Source organism: Bos mutus, chromosome 14 (assembly GCF_027580195.1).
Source record: "Bos mutus isolate GX-2022 chromosome 14, NWIPB_WYAK_1.1, whole genome shotgun sequence".
NCBI classification, from domain to species: domain Eukaryota; kingdom Metazoa; phylum Chordata; class Mammalia; order Artiodactyla; family Bovidae; genus Bos; species Bos mutus.
The window spans coordinates 35,617,099-35,638,005 of NC_091630.1; the positions used below are offsets into that span (position 1 = coordinate 35,617,099).

Consider the following 20,907-nt stretch of genomic DNA (forward strand, 5'->3'; position numbering starts at 1 on the left):
GCTCAGATGGTAAAGCGACTGTATACAATGTGGCATACCCGGGTTCAATCCCTGGGTCGGGAAGATCCCCTGGAGAAGGAAATGGCAATGCACTCCAGTACTACTGCCTGGAAAATCCCATGGACAGAGGAGCCTAGTAGACTACAGTCCATAGGGTCGCAAAGAGTAGGACACGACTGAGCGACTTCACTCACTTTCACTTCCTCATTTAATGCTTATCAAGTAGCTCTCTGATAACCACATTGCTTGACCCCAGCCCTTGGAAGGGTGTGACTGTGTCTGTCACCTTTCTCACTGTGTTCCCGCATGTTGCACAGTGTCCAGCATACAGTAAGTAGGCAGCCTACACTGGGACTGAATAGACAATGCGTGGACCATCTTGTCCACATGACCATTACAGTTCTCCCTGCATCCTGCTGAACTACATGAAATGGTCACTGTGGCAGCTCAAATGATGATTTCAAATGGTGCAACTTAATACACTGATAATTCTTATTCTGGCCCAAGGATAGTTTACTTAGCATGAGACAATCTCTCACAACCTAAGTCTTTGGGAACCAACAGGGAAAGTCTCTTAGATGACAACATCAGTGTCATTTAATAGAGACTAACTTCTATTAAATTTCATTGAATAGAGACAATCGCCACCTGATGCAAAGAGCTGACTCATTTGAAAAGACCCTGATGCTGGGAAAGATTGAGGGCAGGAGGAGAATGGGATGACAGAGCAGAGATGGTTAGATGGCATCATTGACTCAAAGGACATGGGTTTGGGTAGACTCCGGCAGTAGGTGATGGACAGGGAGGCCTGGCGTGCTGCAGTTCATGGGGTCGCAAAGAGTTGGACACGACTGAGCAACTGAACTGAACTGAATCTCTTCAGAAGGAGAAGTGGGCGACAGAGGATGAAATGGTAGGATGGCAGCACTGATTCAATGGACATGAACTTGGGCAAACTCTGGGAGATGGTGAAGGATACAGAAGCCTGGTGTGCTGCAGTCCATGGGGTAGCAAAGAGTTGGACATGACTTGGTGACCAAACAATAACAACAAATTTCTTCACAATGGATAAGAGCTATTATAAAGCAGAGCTTGAGAAAAGAGAACTCATCCCTGGCTGCCACAAACAGAAGACATTTCAAAGAGGAGGCAGCGTGGGCTTAAAGAATATATGGACATTTCGATAACACAGATGAAGAGTTGAGAGAGGATGGTCAAGACCTACAGCAATGGGAAAGACCACCGTTAGAGGTGGGAAGGGACACAGCGCAGTAAACTGTGAATGATCAAGTCTGTAAAGGAAAAGCAATGAGAGAGCAGACTGGGAGGGCCAGGAAAGGCCAGCTTGTACACAGTCTCTGATGTTAATTGAAAACATTAGCAAAAGGAGTCCCTTAAGGGCTATGAGATGATTGTGAAGATCATTCTGTTGTAGGCAAAATGAGCTGGAGAATGGAAGCAGGGGGCCAGCCAGGCAGCCAGCCCTCCTGAGAGTCTCTGATTGAGAAATCAAAGCAAACATAAAGTGGAAATGTCTTTTTTAAGATAGGTGTGAGGAAGAACCACTGCTTTCATTGATACAACTAATTCAGATTAATCAGCTAAGCAATGCATTAATCAGCTCATGCATCACCACCACCAACTCTTCTTCATCCTCATCATTTCCAGAAAGATTACTTTTGCCAGGTCCTGAATTCATTTACTCCTAATTGCTATCCATGTGGTATGTATTATTTCCATTTTGTGGATAAGGAAACTGAGACTCAGAGAAGGAAAGTACAGACAGGGTCACATATCTCCTAAAGAGTTAGTATTAAGATCCAGAACTCCCTGACTCGAAAGCCTATGGCTGTCACAATGGAAAACAGTATGGTGGTTCCTCAAAAAACTAAAAAGGGGGTTGCCATATGGTCCAGCAAGCTCACTTCTAGGCATATACCCAGGCAAAACTATAATTCAAAAGATATATGCACACCTATGTTCATAGTAGCACTATTCAGAACAGCCAAGACATGGACGCAACCTAAATGTCTATCAACAGATGAGAAGATAAAGAAGATGTGGTGCATATATACAATGGAATATTACTCAGCCATTAAAATGAATGAAAGAATGCTATTTGCAGCAACACTGATGAACCTACAGAATATCATACTAAGCAAAGTAAGTTAGAAAGAGAAGACAAATACCATATGATATCACTTATTTGTGGAATCTAAAATACAATGCAAATGAACTTATCTACCAAACAGAAACAGACAAAGATACAGAGAACAGACTTGTAGATGCCCAGAGGTCGGGGGGCAGTGGAGGAGGGAAAGGTGGAAGGCTTTGGGATGAGCAGATGCAAGCTATTATAAACAGGATAAACAGGTTGGATAAGCGACAAGGTCCTACTGCACAGCACTGGGAACTATACTCAATCTCCTGTGATAAACCATAATGGAAAAGAATATGAAAAAGAATATGTGTGTGTGTGTGTGTTTAACTGAGTCATTTTGCTGTACAAGAGAAATTATACAACAGTGTAAATCGACTACGTGTGCTGTGCTTAGTCACTCAGTCGTCTGACTCTCTGTGACCTCATGGACTGCAGCCCGCCAGGCTCCTCTGTCCATGGGATTTCCCAGGCAAGAATACTGGAGTGGGTTGCCATGCCCTCCTCCAGGGGATCTTCCCAACTCAGTGATCGAACTGAGGTCTCCTGCATTGCAGGCAAATTCTTTACCAACTGAGCCACCAGAGAAGCCCAAATCAACCATACTTTAATAAACTTGGTGCTCTGTGATGACCTAGAGGGATGGGAGGGAGGCTCAAGAGGGAGGGGATATATGTACGCTGCTGCTGCTGCTAAGTCACTTCAGTCGTGTCCGACTCCGTGCGACCCCATAGACGGCAGCCCACCAGGCTCCCCCGTCCCTGGGATTCTCCAGGCAAGAACACTGGAGTGGGTTGCCATTTCCTTCTCCAATGCAGGAAAGTGAAAAGTGAAAGGGAAGTCGCTCAGTCACGTCCAACTCTAGTGACCCCATGGACTGCAGCCCACCAGGCTCCTCCGTCCATGGGATTCTCCAGGCAAAAGTACTGCAGTGGGGTGCCATTGCCCTCTCCGGATATATGTATACTTACAGCTGATTCATGTTACATGGCAGAAACCAATACAACACTGTAAAGCAATTATCCTCCAATTAAAAATAAATTAAAAAAATAGATAAGTAATAAGGACCTGTGTATAGCACAGGGAATACTATTCAACACTCTATAATGACCTCCGTGGGAAAAGAATCTAAAAAAGAGTGCCTATATGTATAACTGACTCACTTTGCCATACAGCAGAAAGTAACACAGTTGTAAATCATCTATACTTCAAAAAAAAAAAAAAGCCCTGTCAAAGTGAAGGACAGTCAGACACAGGTATAGTTTTGGAAAAGTAGTCCAGGGCCAGCACCTCCCAAGGGCAGGAGGAAGATGGCAAAGGCCAACACCCAGGTGCCCCATTGCAGAAAAGAAGGTTCCATGCTGATTCCACAGGAAGTCCCCTAGGGTCCTACCTTGCTTTCTCCTTCAATGACAATGACAGGCACAGAAGTGGCAGGCCAGCGGTGTTTGGCTGGAAGGGGCTTGTCACAATTCCATAGAACTATGATCTGAAAGGGATAAGGGGTCATCAGATGGCTTGGTAAGGCTGGATTTACATAGGCTTCCAACCCAACATTTCTTCTTAAAGACACACAGAGAGAAAGAGAGAAGATGGTGTTTAAGCAAGGCAGAGAGGCAGACCTCAAAACTGTGTTTAAAGTGAGTCCACTCCACTCTGTACACCCAAAACTAACATAACACTGTAAAACAACTATACTCCAAAAAAAAATTTTTTTAAGTGAGTCTACTCCCACACAACCCCCAGAACCCCATCACTCTAACAACCAGAGAGGGGACAAGAAGGGTAACCTAAGAAAACCTATGTCAAGTGGGTAGGAGAAGGCTGGGGAGGAAAGAAGGCATGCCAGGGTTGCTGGCTCTTAAAAAAGTGGTTTTCTAAATTCTGGTGTCTTATGATGAGGAGGAAGATAACAGCCTTGATCAAACTAAAGAAAAATGCACATTGAACATCTGCTATGAACTTCACTCCAGCAGGCAATGTGGGAGAAGGAAGAGAAGTCAAGATCCGACTTCTCCAGGATGGCAGCTTATTTCCTGTGGCCTGATTATTGCCAATAAATGTGTTTAGCCCCCAAATGCAGCCTTCAGTGTGACTCCATTCTTTTCTCATATGTAAACCTTCTTGTGTAATTTACAATTCAGAAAAACCACTGTTAAGAGTAGGAGAGCAATGCTAATTTGGAAAACACTGTTACCATAGATATCATCTTCTGCTCCCAATTTTATAATTAGTCACGGCGGCTGTGAAAGAAAAGTTGACGCCTTACGCCAACGAGTCAGTTTCTGCTGTTGAAGCTTAGTTTTCTGGGTCCTTTCAGGGGCCTTTCTGAAGTTTGTTTTTCACTTTGACACTTAAAGATGAAATAATGTGTGTATATATTCCTTAAAGAGTGTGTTAGGGGACTTCCCTGGTGGTTAGTGGTTAAGACTCCTCACTTCCACTGCAGGGGGCGTGGGTTTGATCCCTGGTCAGGGAACTAAGATCCCACATGCCATGGAGCATGGCCAGGAAATTAAAATTAAAAAAAAGAAAGAAATAATGCCGCTTGCAACAACATGAATGGATCTATAGATTATCATACTAAGCGAAGAAAGTCAGAAAGAGAAAGACAAATACCACACAGTACTACTTATATGTGGAATCTTAAAAAAAAAAAAAAAAAAGAAAAGGTATTGGTATATACGTCACTTTACCCCAGGGCAAAGATCTCTTTGTAACCTACCCATTACCTGTACCAGATTTCACTTCCAAGAACCTCTAAGCTGATGAAAAGGGAGTAACAAGGCACGACAAATGAAAGGGGAATAACAGGGTAGGATGTGAGATGAGTCCCTGGGAGCCAGTGTGTAGCAGGGAAGGAGTGGGGGGGTCTCTGGTCCACCAAGCGGCAGGGCGCAGGCACTGGGTCAACCCTCCCTACCTCCCCACTCACCTGGGCACAGTACTGGGACTTGGCTGCAGCCACGAGGAGTTTCAACACTGGCTGGGACTGAGAGACCAGGGGGGTCACCGCGTGGATGACTGCAGTGAATTTGGAGGGGGGCTTTAAACCTGAAAGAGCAAGGGCAGAGCAACCTAATGAAGCACTGAGAAACAAGACTTCAAAAATTATTCCTCTCTGCTCCATCGCCTCACCCCAGAGCTAATGTTCCCTTCTCGCATATTTTTCCTCTGCCTCTTATGTCTTGACAGAACAAAAACAAGGTGAAAAGCTGCTAGTGAACTGCTGCCTGAGTTTAGAGACCTGGATAATTTACAGTTTAAGGCCCATTTCCAGATTTTTCCTTTGATGGCCTTTTCCTTCCTCCCTCGGGGATACATCTTTGATCTCCCTTCTGCTTTTTAGGCACCCAGAGTCTAATTATACACACACACATAACATTACTCACCACTCTTTACTCAAGAAAGGGTATAACTCTAGTTACTTACATCCTAGGCTGGATTTTAGTAAATGTGCTCTCTCTTCCAGGGTATGTGCATATATCTTATTCTTAGTGATATAGTTAAAGGGCATTTAGGTTGCTTCCATGTCTTGGCTATTGTATACAGTGCTGCCATGAATGCTGGGGTGCATGTATCTTTTTGAATTATGGTTTTCTCCAGATACATGCCCAGGAGTAAGATTGCTGGGTCACAATGGTAGCTCTATTTTTTAAGGGACCTGCATACTGTTCTCCATAGTGGCTGCACCAGTTTACATTCCCACCAACAGGGTAAGAGGATCCCCTTTTCTCCATACCCTCTCCAGCATTTACTGTTGCAGGTTTTTTTGATGATGGCCATTCTGACTGGTGTGAGCTGATACCTCATTGTAGTTTTGATCTGCCTTTCTCTAATAACTGGTGGTTTTGAGCATCTTTTCATGTGTTTTATGGGCATCTGTATGTCTTCTTTGGAGAAATCATTATTGAGATCTCCTGCCCACTTTTTGATTGGATTGTTTGTTTCTTTGATATTGAGCTGCATGAACTGTTTGTATATTTTGGAGATTAATCTCTTGTTGGTTGCTGGCTTTGCAAATTTTTTTTCCTATGCTGCCATTTTGAAGGGTTTTTGCCTGATCGCTACTATTTCAGATAAAAACCAGCAAGTGGTCAAGGTTAAAAGGCCAACATCCAGAGCCTAAGTGTCTAGGTCTGAAGCCCAGTTCCATCACTGAGTGGTGGTGGGATCATTACTTAACCCTCTGTGTCTCCACAGCAGTGAAATGGGACTGATGGCAACAGCAACAAAGTTACAGGGTTGTTATGAGAACGCATTTAAGCGAGCTAATGCATACAGAGCATTTAGAGCAGGACCTGCAAACACCAAGCGCTCAGCATGAGCTCACCACCACCACCACCATCACTGTCACCACCACCATTATTTTGGGGTGGAAGCTGCTCTACTCCCAAGAAGTCTCTTCTTTACGTAGCAGGGAAACACAGCCGAGAGAAAAAGCATGTGGTTCAGACCTCTGCCAACTGTGTGCTCTGAAGCCCAAGGTGGAAAGGTATCATACACGCGCAAAATAACTGCCACCAAAGAGAAAGCAGTGAGATGGCTTCTTCTGCAAATGAGTCTTTTCCTGAGAACTCACTGAGAAACAGGAGCCAGGTTAAAAGCCTCTTAAAACTTCATTAGTGGGGACATATGTATACCTATAGCTAATTAAAGTTGATGTACAGCAGAAATCAAACCAATATTATAAAGCAATCATCGTTCAATTAAAAAAAAAGAAAAGCAGACTAAGAAACATTAATACTATGGTAGAGCTCTTATTAGACTATTAGAATAAGCAGTATTTATAGATGATAGAACAGCTTTTATTTTGGAGGGGAGGGGTCATGCTGCCAATAAATTTGTTTAACATTTAAAACAAAAGGAATAAATGTGAAATCCAAAATTCATCATGAATTATAATAACAAATTAAATAAATAAAATAAATAAATAATTAAATAAACAAAATAAATAAAATAACAAATTAAATTTTAGAAAACGTCATTAGTATAGACCCACTAATTTCACATTTTAGCAGCTTAAATATGAACAAGACACTGAAAGGACACTGAAGTTAAGCTTTGAGAGTGACTGATAAAGGGAAGAATTACAGTGTATACCTCAAAGAATTATATGGATCTTTTGCAGAGAAAATGCCATCATCTGACTAGTACTTCAGTTTCATGTTGGAAAGAAACTAGCCTTCCCACTAGTGAAATACACATTTAAGGCTTTGCCAAGTAAGAAGAATAAATATGATGTAGGGGGTTCCCTTAACAGTAAGGACAAGTCACTGCTTTTAGACTTTCCTGTAATGGTTTAAGAAGCAACATTTACACACTTCTAATGTGCTAACTCGACTGACTCCACACAAAAATCTGGAATCTTCTTGCCACATCAATTTGAAGGATGCTTTATTATCCCAAGGTTTCTCAAATTTGGAACTGTGACTGAAGGGAAATGTCCAAAATGTTACCAACATTAGAGCAAATGGGGCTCCAAATACTGGGGCAGCCAAAAAGTTTGTTCAGGTTTTTCCATAAGATGGTGCAGAAAAACCCAAATGAACTTTTTGGCCCGCCCAATACATAAATGTCTATGGCGATAACGGTAGCCTTTTGTAAAGCTTCATCTCTCCACCTGTTTCCTTTTCCTCATTATGACCAGGCTAAAAGTTGCCTGGAGAAGGAAATGGCAAGCCACTCCAACATTCTTGACTGGAAAATTCCATAGACAGATGACCTTCGTGGGCTATAGTCCGTGAGTTTGCAAAGAGCAGGACACGACTGAGCGACTGAGCACAAAAGCTGCTTGAGAGCAGAGCTTATATCTCCTTTGACTTTTTATTCCTACCACCTAGCGCTGCATTAACACGGCACAGAAGACGAGCATAATAAATGTGGAATGAAGTGCATAAGTTTGTCCTCTGTCCTATATTCTTAAATCTTTTCCCTTTCCCTTTATTAGTTTGGTTTTTCTTTGTTCTGAGACAGAGAAGTTAGGATCGTGGAGAGAAAAAATTGTAGGAAGAGTTCTCTTAGATTCATTTTATACATGATAAGACTCAAAATTATAGCAAACTCATTGTCATGTTGGGGCTTCCCTGGTGGCTCAGACAGTAAAAAATCCACCTGCAATGCAGGAGACCCAGGTTTGATCCTTGGGTTGGGAAGATTCCCCTACAGAAAGGAATGGCAAAACACTCCAGTATTCTGGTCTGGAGAATTCCATGGACAGAGGAGCCTGGCAGGCCACAGTCCATGAGGTCGCACAAGAGAGGGAACGACTGAGCAACTTTCACTTAGATTACTTAGATTGTCGTGTTCAGAATGATCTGTAATTTGGGGAGCCTTTTTCTTAAAAAGCAATGATTCTACTAAACGTAAAGAACAGCGGCTCAGATCAGGAATGAGTTTTTCACTTTGCAGGGCTCTGCTGGAAGGCAATGGCAGCCCACTCCAGTACTCCTGCCTGGAAAATCCCATGGGCGGAGGAGCCTGGTAGGCTGCAGTCCATGAGGTCTCTAAGAGTCGGACACGACTTCACTTTCACTTTTCACTTTCATGCACTGGAGAAGGAAATGGCAACCCACTCCAGTGTTCTTGCCTGGACAATCCCAGGGGCCGGGGGAGCCTGATGGGCTGCTGTCTGTGGGGTCACACAGAGTCGGACACGACTGAAGTGACTTAGCAGCAGCAGCAGCAGCAGCAGCAACTGGATTTATAATTCATGACCTTGATAAACCATTTAGGACAGGGCTCTAGAAAGCAGTCTCCAACACAGGGTGTTACAAAGACACTGCGATGGAATAAAAAAATCGAGGGACTTGAGTTCCGAACAACATTTGGAGGGTAAACCAGAAAAGCTCCGGGGAAGGCATTCACTTACCTAAATTAGCATAGTAGTAAGGGAAATCTCCCAGATAAGATGAATACTGTGGTAGGACGAACAATCCCCCAGGATGTTTGTTCCATATTAAACTGTTGCGTGATATGTGCTTGAATATTCTGTCCTGAATAATCTAGAAAACAAAAACATTGGCATATGGTGAGGAGGAGACTCTGATGATATCTAATGAGGAACACATTCAGGCCAAATTTGAGGGCTAATGCCAGTAAAAGTACTGGGTCTACCCCCACCCCCCATTCTCCAATGATAAAAATGTCTGGGATACATAGAAAGTGACAGAGTGTTGGAAGAGAAGGAGAGAGAGAAAGGAAAGAGGTGGTTAATCCAATTGTCTAATTATACTTCAGTTTCACCATAAATTCTTTCTTGTCTTTCTATTGTTAAGTCCGTGCTCCTTTCAAAGTAGAGTGTGTAGAAGAGTTAATTTCCTTAATGGCTGATCTTCTAACATGAAGATCTGGTTCTCAGTGCACAGAGATGTCCATGCAGAGATTGAGCTGGGAGCATCTTGAAGGCATGCACCTTCTATAAGCAGCTGAGCTTTTGATCTGTTCCTTTAATTCAGGAGGCAGGTTTATTTGTTTGACATAGTTTCATTGCCCTTTCAAATTCAATTGTAGGACTTTGGGGTACTAGTTAGCTGCAGGCTTTCTAACTTTAATCTCAGAAAGTAGTGAGTTAACTAACAAATGCTCAAAACAACCTACATAATAGGACAAAAACCATGGCATATGAAGACTAATAATAGCCAAGCTAGTTCATTAGTTTCTTTGGACTTGAAGACCTTGCAGATCATTAAATTCTACATTTAGAGTCAAACATTCCCCCATCCTGAATCATTTGTCAGATGAAGGTGATTAGTCTACTTTACAGATTTCTCTCTGTGACTTTCAAATTCTTGTAATTATACCATCTACTCATTAAGATATGATTTGGCAAATAATTAACTTGATACAGAATTTCAAATTTTCAACGATTTTTTTTTGTGTGTATGTGTGCTTAAAAAAGAGAAAAAGCCTAGTATATATCTCTAGAGATTTAAGACCAAAATCATCATTTTCCGGGTCCCCATTTAATGCAATGTGATTTAAGTACAGACCATTTTAAATGGAGGTGTATTATTTGCTAAGGTTATTACCACCCTCATCTCATCCCACATGGTGGCTAGACAAGTAATAAAGTGAGCTACGTTTATCTTTACAAACCTTATCGTGTTTATATTTTTTAATAAGAGAAGAAAGGAAGCAAGGAGGAAATTTAGAACTCAAATATCTTAGTTCAATGATTTCTGCAGTTTCTCTTTTCCTTAGATTAAAACGTCTTGTTTTATATGACTTGGTAGAGGTTTCAAATTTGGGCAAGATTTTAGAAACTTCACTCAAATGTTAATGTTTGTTCTTTGCGGTACAGCAAAGATATGTTAAAATGCTGTTGTCTAGGCATTAACTATAAGAAAATTGTCATGGTTGTGAAGAGTTTTTACATGGTTTGCAATTCCACTTTGTACACCATTTATTCCAGTTTTTAATTATTTGTACTTTCCTATTCTACTGTCTACTTATTTTCCTTTATAAGTTTTCATTCAGGTCCTTTTTTTTTTTTTTTTTGCTTTCCAAATTTATACACCTTCAAGCATGTGGTCACTTAAACTCTGGATATCAAGACACAGAACACATTGATAGAAGACTGTGTCATACATCCAACCTACATACAAGTGACACAGAACTCAGAGATGTCACAAATTGAATCCCCATTCACTTTGGGTCTCTGGATGGTATGAATCTCAGTGTCGACTCTTTTTGGTTCAGTATCACAACACTGCCATCTTTTTGAGTTCAGGGATATGATAAGTCATAGTATTCTTCTGAAATACCAAAAAGCACATTATACGCTCTTCAAACAGATCTTGACAGGGCAATATCAAAAAAGGTAGAACAGCAATAACAAATGCTGAATATAATCCAGGTCAAGCAGTTTGCCACCTTTATGACTTACTATCCTCATATGTAATAAGCAGTAAAATATCACATTAATTACAACAACCTCCAGAATCTGTTAGGAATAGTTGCCTAAGTCTTCATACTTATGACTTTTTTTTTTTTTTGCCTTAAAAAAAAAATCTCATTCCTGTGTTCATTGTCTAAGCATGGATTTTCCCATTTTTACACAGCTATACTACCATAAGTATTATATATTACAGATCTTTCCATATTATTAATAATATTCATGGTTTACTTATCCTAAATGACCAATAATAGTGCAATTATTTCCATGCAAATCAGTGAACATATTTATGAGCTAAAACTTGCCACATTTAGGACTGATGCCTTAAGATTTTGTCAAAGGGTATGAACACTTTAAAGGCTGTTCATATGTACTGTCAACTGTCTTTCTGAAAGGTTGATATCAACTTGGCTTATCAAAAGTTTGACAGATCTTATTTTACCAAATAGAAAGGTCATTTCGTCCCTCTCCTAATGCTTAAGTCTCCCTAATGCTACACTGGACAGCTTCCTGGATCCTTGGTACTCACTCTTAATTGTTGTGGACAAAGACATCATATTTAAAGGTTGGATACTATAAAGAAAATCAAAACACACAATCACGAAAAATTTACACAATTTTTTTTCCTTATAGCCCCACATGGTACCTTCAGTAAGGATAGTATTTCTTATTAATGTGAATTCAAAGGGAAGAATGACAGGCTCCTTATTTTTCATCTTTATGTGCCCTCTATTTTTAAAATAATAGACTATTGGTTACAGGCTACAGCCATTCTAGGTGACCCTGACTTGGTCTTTTGACAAATGCAGTGTTGCCTAATACATGCAGGGCTGCCATATGCCACCTTGCTCCAAACTAATCTTCTATTTCTATTCTCTCACTGATTTTAAATTTTCATTGTACAGCAGCATCAGCAATACTATGGTCTGAATGTGTACGGTTAGAGATAAGTGAAGAGAGAAATGGAGACTCCTTCATAGAACTTCACTTTAAATTGTGCTTTCCAAGCTACCATGAGCTGTTCTCATGTGTTATGACAATTTCACACCCTTTTCTTTTGCTCAGCCTGATTCCAACTGAGTTCCTAGGGTTCAGCCCTTAGTGCCAAGTTACTGTCATACAATATTCTGACAAATAATGGAATCCATGAACATTATTTTTGCAGCATTTTATCACTGTTCCTATCCTTACTTCTCAATCTGCACCAAAAAAACAAGCTCCAAAGAGCCTAGCTCTTATTAAATAGCTCCTTAATTCTAAGGTGCAGAATTCGGAAATTTCAATCAGCCTGGAAATACTAGCCAAATCCCAAGCAGGACAGAGTGCGACACAGTCGAATGTACGCACAACTTGACCCTGGTGTTAGAGAGAAGGACGAAGCATCCTGTTTCCAATTTTATCTAAGCACTGCTACAACTCTAAGGCTCATAATCTCCAAAGAGCAAGTAATTCCCTTCCCGTGACCCAGAATACAGCACAGAAGCAAGAAAAAGCCTGAGTGTAGAACATCCCCTTAGCAAGAGACCTTCAAATCTATGCTGTCCAAGGGTAATGCCGAATAATCCTCAGACAGCAGGCACTCCAGCAGGGACTGAAGAATTCACATTATCCAAGTTCTAAGCCAAGTAGGAATTTTTGATTTGTGATAGTTAAATCGTTCTTATGAACACTGTTGGCTGTTTATCTGTGTATGTGGATGGCATTTTCTGCTATTTTTCTCTGCTTTTCTGTTTACATTGGATCCTAGGGTAATTTGAGCTCTGATTTAAAAAGGGAAACTGGATGGTATCTCTCATGCAATTCAATTGAGAGGTCAAACTGTTACAATCCAATTTTGGAACTATATGAGGGGATTTTGACAGTTGCTATAAATTTGAATGAAGTATATGGTTTGTAGTGTTTTAAAAACAACTGTGTTTTCTCTAAAGAACTGCCTGGCTCAGATCCAAGGAGAAGTAGGCCTTTCCAGGCACAGAGATGAAAACAGCTTGGCTTAAGATCCTATGCTGATGAATATAACATATCCAACTGCTATTATAGGATAATTGAGCACTGCTAAGTTAGCAGGCAAGAGACCAGAGCTATGCAATAAACCATACTCAAAAGAAACGGAATTAACGAAATACCATCTTTCATCTGGCAAATTAGCAAAGTTGTGCATGTTTGTTTTAATTATGATCCTGAAGGTTGATAAGGTTACAGTGAAAGAGGGTCGTCCCCAGATGGCTTGTGGGAATCTAGATGGATACACCCTTTCTGAAGGGTAATTTGGCAATACATATCATGAGTCTTAGTCGTGCTTGGACCCTTGGCCTGAGTAATCCTATTTCAAGGACTCCATTCTAAAGAGATAGTCTAAGATACACGTGGAAAGTCATTCATTGGATAAAGGGCTATCTCTATTTAAAAAATAAAAAAAAGAATGAATGAATTAGAGACAACAGTAACAGTCAACCATAGCAGGTCAGTTAATAAATAGAGGTTCACCAAGAGATGAAATATAGGGTGAAGAAATGAAAACACGTGGTCTCAGTGTATAGCCAAAGATGCATAAAAGTGGCAAGTGGAAACACTGAGGAAAGAATAACTTAAGAAATCTATTGTGGGAACTCCCTAGTGGTCCACTGGTTAGGACTCCATGCTCTCACTGTCAAGGGCCTGGGTTCAATCTCTGGTCTGAGAACCAAGATCCCATAAGCTGTGTGGTGTGGCCAAAAAAAAAAAAAATCAAATAAAAATGTAAAAAAAAAAACTGTACTGGGACAAATACAGAACAATTGGTAAAAAAAAAAAAAAAAAGGATGGTTTAGGTTTTTCAACACAGATCACATACAAAGTAAATTGCATTAAAAAAAATTAATTGGCTATACTCCAGTACAAAATACAAAGCTTTAAAAAAAGTGTGTGGGTGCATGCTAAGTTGCTTCAGTCATGTCCAACTCCCTACGACCCTATGGACCATAGCCGGCCAGGCTCCTCTGTCCATGGGATTCTCCAGGCAAGAATACTGAAGTAGGTTGCCATTTCCTCCTCCAGGAGAATCTTCCTAACCCAGGGATCTAACCCACATCTCTTACATCTCTAGCATTGGCAAGCAGGGTCTTTACCACTAGTGCCACCTGGGAAGCCCCAAAATAAAAATAAATACTAGAAAATACGTGTATGCAGGTTACGCATAAATAAAATTATGAGTCAAAAAGTCCTTTCTAAATAGTAGCAAATGGAAAAGGCACAAGTGAAAAGACTTCCCAATCACAAACAAAACAGAAAGGCCTACTACAAATTAGGGGAAAATATTTGTAAGAAAAGAATCAAAGGGTTAATATTTTTCATATAATAAGCTCTTAAAAATTAATGAGAACATTTTGTGGCCATTTCTATTTCTTTCTTTGTGAGCTGCCTGAGCAAGAAATACTGAAAAATCTTTCTTACTAAAATCTTAAGAAAATAATGATCTACCAGTTTGAAGGATATAATGTCCAATATGGTGAAGGTAAAAAAAAAAATAATAATAATAATTAAAATAAGTTCTCTCATATAAGCTGAAGGGAATATAAATTAGTTAATTCTATTGCAGGAAAATTGACAATTCATGTAGAAATCTTAGCATTTGGCATATTCTTTGAATCAGGACTTCGAATTCAAGAATTTTATCCTAAGAAAGTAATCTTGAACCTGCATAACAATTTGTCACTGAGGCTATTTTCTTCAAGGACGTGTATAACAATGAAAAAATAGAACAACTGTAGTAGTCTCAAATGGGGATTAATTAATGGAGTTAAATGATATTATGAATGGAATATTGGTCATTAAAATAACTATAGAAAAATCTAATGAGATAACCTTAATATATTATTAAGGAGAAAAAACAGGTTATAAACTAAGTATGGAAAGATTCTTCTTTAAATTAAAAATGACAACATATTTATGCATTTGCATAGAAAAAAATGAATATATATATGTTTATATGTGTGTATATATGTCAATAGTGAATTGTATGAATAGATTATTTTATTTTTGTGCTGTAAGTATTTTCCATTATTTTCTAAAAGGAACATGCACTTCTTTGATAAAAAGCACTCATTCCCCCCCCCCAAAAAAAAAAACCCAGCAACAACAACAAAAAATCTAAGCACAATTCACATTCAACTTTCCTTAAGAAGGTTCTTAGAAGAGTCTTAGATGGAGGACATGGTCAAAAACAAAAGGTAGAATTTATTACATGTTCAAATCTGCTGCTATGAATGCAAGTGAAACTTAATTTTCATTGAGGAGGGTGATTTGGATGAATAAGAGGAATTTGCTTGTAATAAAGAAGCCCTTGGAAGGTATTCTACCCTGTCCCCGTTCATGGGTGGACCTGGGTACTAAATATCTTTTCACTAAGTTCCATGATGAAATCAGTGCACCCAGAGAGGACACTTTGGTAGAGCCCAGCCCCATGAGAGCAGAAGCCAAGGCCAGGCCTCAGGTAGGTAAGCGTCCCAGGGTGGCTGGGGTATGACCAGCATTGGCTCTGGTACCCAGGATGGCAAGACAGCAGTGATATGCACAAAACAGGATGACTTCCATTTTCTTGGTATATATTAGAATGATCATACTGCATACTCCCAGTGACATTAGCTTCTGGAGCGGTAATCACGTTTCCAAAGAAAATACTTTGAAAGTGAGGCCACGAATGCCCCCACCTCATGTTACAGACACCTCAGAATTACCTCGCTGCTGGGCTACACCTGAGAACCTCTGCTTTGCTTCCTGTAATTTGTGAGTGCAGATTCCGAAATCTTTTCTCAGCAATTTGTGCTACTTTGGTGTAGCCTCAGGCCACCGCTCTCTGCTCTACTTCCAAAGGTTTTAATCATCCCCATGTTTCCCTTTCTTTTTTTCCTCCTGCCTTAAAAAAAGCAACTTGAAGATGGGCACCCATCTGCCTGGAAGATTTTCTGATTTTATAAAGCTTAACACTTTCTGCACTAGATGAGTGTAATTCTTATTTTCTTAACACATCCTTGTGATAATGACGGGTGGGTTGCATGTATCTTGAGAATGAATTTGGCTGTTTCCGAATGCCACTGGACTACAGTACCCAGTAAACTATTCATATATTTAGAATGGGAGATTTTCCCCTACTTGCTTACTGTTTCTTAAGTGGACTCCAGAAATACGCCTTCAAAGGATGCCATGAGTGTGAATGACAGGCCAATCATTAGCTACCTGTCTCTGAAATGATATAAGTCAGAGCCGATCTCTGTGTCAAGGAGTGTATTCCTCCTAAGTTAGTGTTCCTCTGTGGAGCTCGTCAAGAATGGAGAGCAGGTCAAAGCGGTTAACTGATACATCCAAGTGCAGAAAGCTCAGTGTTGCCGCATTTGACCAATTACACATTGACAACAGCAAAAGAGGAGGCTAAGAGAAACACATAAAGGACCATTATTCGAGACTGAAAGCCAAGGCATCTCACTTACCTCTAGTGTAGTTAATACAATCTTCTCAACTGAAGAAAAATAAGCCTCCCACAAGAATTGTGTCTGCTGTCTAAGTGCTAGGATTTTATCCTGATGAATAGACCTGATTGTAGAAGGAATCTGTAACACAAGGTGAACACATAATAACTATAACTGGAAAACAATGAGATGCCATTTGATCACAATAACTCACTCAGGTTAGAGTTTTTTTCTTCATAGCATTCTGCTTCTAGCATACAGATCTACTAAAAACCACCAACCCCTAGACTGAAAGGCCCTTAAGAGGTGTTAGCTAAAAACAGCACTTACTGGGAGTCAGCAATGATGACCTTTAATGACCAAATACACAACAGTTAGAGCTCACTTCTAAGATTTGGTAGCAGCTTATCACTTGTGTAGCATTCCTCTGCCATTTTCTAAGAATCCCACATGCCCTTGAACCTGCCCGTGAACAATCAAATCCTGCAGAGAAGGGGCTACAGTCTTGGAGCAAAGCTGAGAGCCATTATGTCCCAAGCACTTCTAAGACATGCCACCCTCAGGACTACTAATGACCTACAGAAGGACCTTTTAGGGAATGTCTCGGAGTCTGTCCATTTAATATGCAGCTGAGGGTAATTATTTCTATGTGCAGGTATCCCTTTTCTCTCCCTGAGAGCTTTCTGCTCCCCAGACCTCTCTTTTTGGCTCTAGTGCTTACCCCAAACTAACACGAGCTGTCATGTGTGCTTAGCCAACACTGCTACCTACCAGGCTACACAATTTTAAAGGAAGGATTTATGCCCTGTCCATCCAGCTAAACACTTTCTAGCTAGGAGAGTGGCTTTTATATACAGACACACCTCAGAGATACTGTGGGTTCTGTTTCAGACCACTGCAATAAAATGAATATCACAATAAAGCGAGTCACACAAAATTTGTTTGGTTTTTCAGTGCATCCAGAGGATTCCCAGGTGGTACAGTGGTAAAGAATCTACCTGCCAATGCAGGAAATGCAAGAGACACGGATTCGATCTCTGAGTCAGGAAGATCCCCTGGAGTAGAAGGTGGCAACCCACTCAGCATTCTTGCCTGGAAAATCCCATGGACAGAGGAGACTGGTGGCTACAGTTCACGGGGTCACAAAAGTCAGACACCACTGTATACCACCACCACCATCAGTCCATCTAAAAGTTACTTGGGCACTATAGTCTATTAAGTATACAGTAGCGTAATGTCTGAAAGCACAATGTAAATACCTTAATTAAAATACTTTATTCAAAGTAAAAAAAAAATGCTAACCATCATCTGACAACACAGGCTTATGACAAACCTTCAATTTGTTAAAAAAAAAAAAAAAAGCATCTATGAAGCACAATAAAGCAAAGTAAAATAAATGAGGTATGCCTGTAGTAGCTACTTAATAAATAAAAGTCAAATTGACCACAGCCATCTGAAGCCACCGAAGGAATATTATTATTTTCACTAGCAGTACAGGAAAATGGGAGTCAGACCAAGGTAAGAGTCTTGGCTCTACAGCTTACTAGCTGTGCTTCCTTGAACAAGTTACTTGATGTCTCAAAGATTCCATCTCCTCAGTTATAAAACAGCGATACAGTTCTAACATCACTGTAAGGTTGTAATGAAGAGCACGTAAGTGCTTCACACAATGCCTAACACATGGGACGTTTAACTGACAAAGTAATTATTACTACTACTATTGCTATTGACTTAAGGGTGATGATATGAAAAGTTGGACCAATTGCTTAATGTTTGCCTATGAACTTGCTTGGGTCTGGAGCTCTGAAATGTACTTCCTGGCTGTCTAGTGAGTTACCTTAGCTTGCTCCTTATCTTCACCTAAAGCCCAAGGTCTGTTTCATTTATGGAGCCTACATTCTCAGGGGAGATTCCTTGTGATTATCAAGTGCCCTTTTGTGCTCACCTCTTTCTGCATGCTTGCCTCCCTAATATGTAACTAAGCAGAGAGGCATGGGAGCCTGGACTGAAGCAGGAATGCTCTACTAGCTGTTTTAATAAGAAAGTTAGCCATGACATCGTGACTAAGACTACATCTGAATTTCCAGTGGATGGGGAAGGAAGCAGGAACTTTTTTTTTTTCAAGACCACTTCTACAGGAAGCCAGAGAACTGTTTCACAGTACCTACATAAGGACAAGCTCACTTGCGATGTCCAAAAGCAGATACTAAATCTGCAGCCCCAGTGTATGTCTGGATTCTCAATACTGAAGCAGCATGAAGGCAACAGGCAATGGAGAAAAATAGTTGCCTGAAATCACAGCTCAAGGTCAAGGGGAAATAAAATATCCTTGAAGAAGGTGGAGAAACCATTCAGATCATCAATCCCTGATAAGTCAAAGAACATTTAATTTTATTTACTGAGAAAATTACCCAGATAGCCAAAGAAAGATTAGGAAAAAATTATCATCTTCAATTTTCATCATCATGCCCTCTTCTGAGTGTCAGTGGTATTTTCTAAGGGTCGTACAGGTTGATACTTCACTGTTTTATTGTGATGATGAGGAACCAGTCCATTAGAAAAATGTCAAAAGCTATCATCACTATGTGGTCTCCAGAAAACTGAGTAGACTGTGGTTAGGAAGGCAGAATGGCATATGACACATGAGCCTATCAATACATCCCCTCTCTTACATAAGCCACATCTTGCTGTTACTATATCAAGTGAAATATATTCTACCCGTCTGTGCATACACGTGTCTGACAGCAGTCTGCAAAGTGCTCTGGAAGATAATTCCAATTGATTGAAAAGACAGAGTTCCAAGTTTTAATGGCATTTGGCTATTGGTTATTAATCTGCTTGTCCCGAGAGACAGGTACAGGAAAGTGATAAATTAATTGCAATTTTGCCAGATTGTTCGAAGTGGCAGAACCCAGTGAAGTCTTAATAAAAGGTCATGCATGGTAACCGTACTAATGGAATCTACCAAGATAGATACAGGAAAGCAACAGTAAGCTCTCTTGGTGACATGACGACAAGACTATATGCAAATAAAAACATCTGAGCTGTTCTAAAACAGGAAATGAAAAATGGTAACATAACAAAAACATTTCCCAGAGCAGACATTTGGGCTGGGTGCCAGTTCTTTAAAACCATTGTCAATGACAGTTCAGTCGTCATTCAATATGGAGGCAGCTGTGCAGACAGACTGCATTTGAGCGGAAAATGCCAAAGAGTTTGAGTGGGTGCACAATGAAAAACAAAACCCGCAGCATCAAGCCAAAATGTTGCTTCAGAAGGTGAAATGCTTCTGGAGAATCAACTCTGGTGAAATGGCAGAGATCAGACAACCACAGTTCAGTACCCCGGAATCCACTCCATTTCAAAGACAAACTCCCAACTTATTCATATCATTCACGAGAGCATGGGTACACAATTGGAGAAATTATGGCTGGTATTTTTCATTCCCAAATTTCCTTTAATGAGCATGCATCTTTAAAAAAAAAATCAAAGGAGGAAGGAAAAAGGCAACATGGAAAAGAACCACATCTATCACTTTGTTAGGCCTTCTATGAGTGAATGTTTTTAGGCACGCACCTAGGGAGAACTCTACTAGGTCACATGTTCTTCTCCTACTTCTGTGGTCCCAGGGGCCTTGGAGATCATAGATCTGAATACCAGACACAAGGCATGTTTTGGAAGCTGTGTTCAGCTGGCCTTGCTATAATTGATTGCACTCTTGGTTACAGATATTTCACCTGTGACTTTAGGGGGGAGTACTGAGTTATTTTACCAGTCAGTCAGCAGACTGGCCAGCAGGACATTTAAAAAAATATAATTCTACAAATATTTGTGGTAGTTCAAGGTAAAGTACAAAGTCATGAAATAAATGATTAAAATATTACATCATTTTAGAGAAAAGAGTGTGGCAATTTATGCTGAAGCTAAAGCATCATTGCACAAAATGCCTTTAAAAATTCTCAGTGACTGACTATTCCTGACCTGGGATTTCTCTGTGAATATCATATTCCCCCGTACCAGGCAGCTATTGAGATGTTCAGACTTTTATTAGGCATCCCTGTAGAAGTTTAGTTGATATATACGCATGGATTTATTTCTGGGCACTCCATTCTGTTCTATTGAGCTATATACCTGTTTTTATGCCAGTATTACACTGTTTTAATGACTGTAGCTTTGTAATATAGTTTGAAACTAGGGATGATGATACTCCAGCTTTATTCTTTTTCTCTTAAGATTGATTTGGCTATTTGGGGTCTTTTCTGGTTCCACACAAATTTTAGGACTGTTTTTCTATTTCTGTTAAAAAAAAAAAAAAAAGCCACTGGGATTTTGGTAGGAATTCCCTTGAATCTGTGGATCACTTTGGGTAATAGGAACATTTGAATAATTAGTAAGTCTTAATTCTGCAA

The 20,907-nt window shown here is 40.2% G+C and overlaps 1 protein-coding gene across 1 annotated transcript in view; it reads right to left on the bottom strand.

Moving 5' to 3' along the window:
- The window catches only part of EXT1 (exostosin glycosyltransferase 1), a 314,004-nt gene that overhangs the window by 17,749 nt on the left and 275,348 nt on the right, over positions 1–20,907 (bottom strand). The window contains exons 4-7 of the mRNA XM_070382194.1: positions 16,520–16,639; positions 9,030–9,162; positions 5,094–5,212; positions 3,552–3,647 (exon numbers count right to left, since the gene is read on the bottom strand). Coding sequence (XP_070238295.1) covers positions 3,552–3,647; positions 5,094–5,212; positions 9,030–9,162; positions 16,520–16,639 — 468 coding nt within the window. The remainder of the gene's footprint in view (positions 1–3,551; positions 3,648–5,093; positions 5,213–9,029; positions 9,163–16,519; positions 16,640–20,907) is intronic.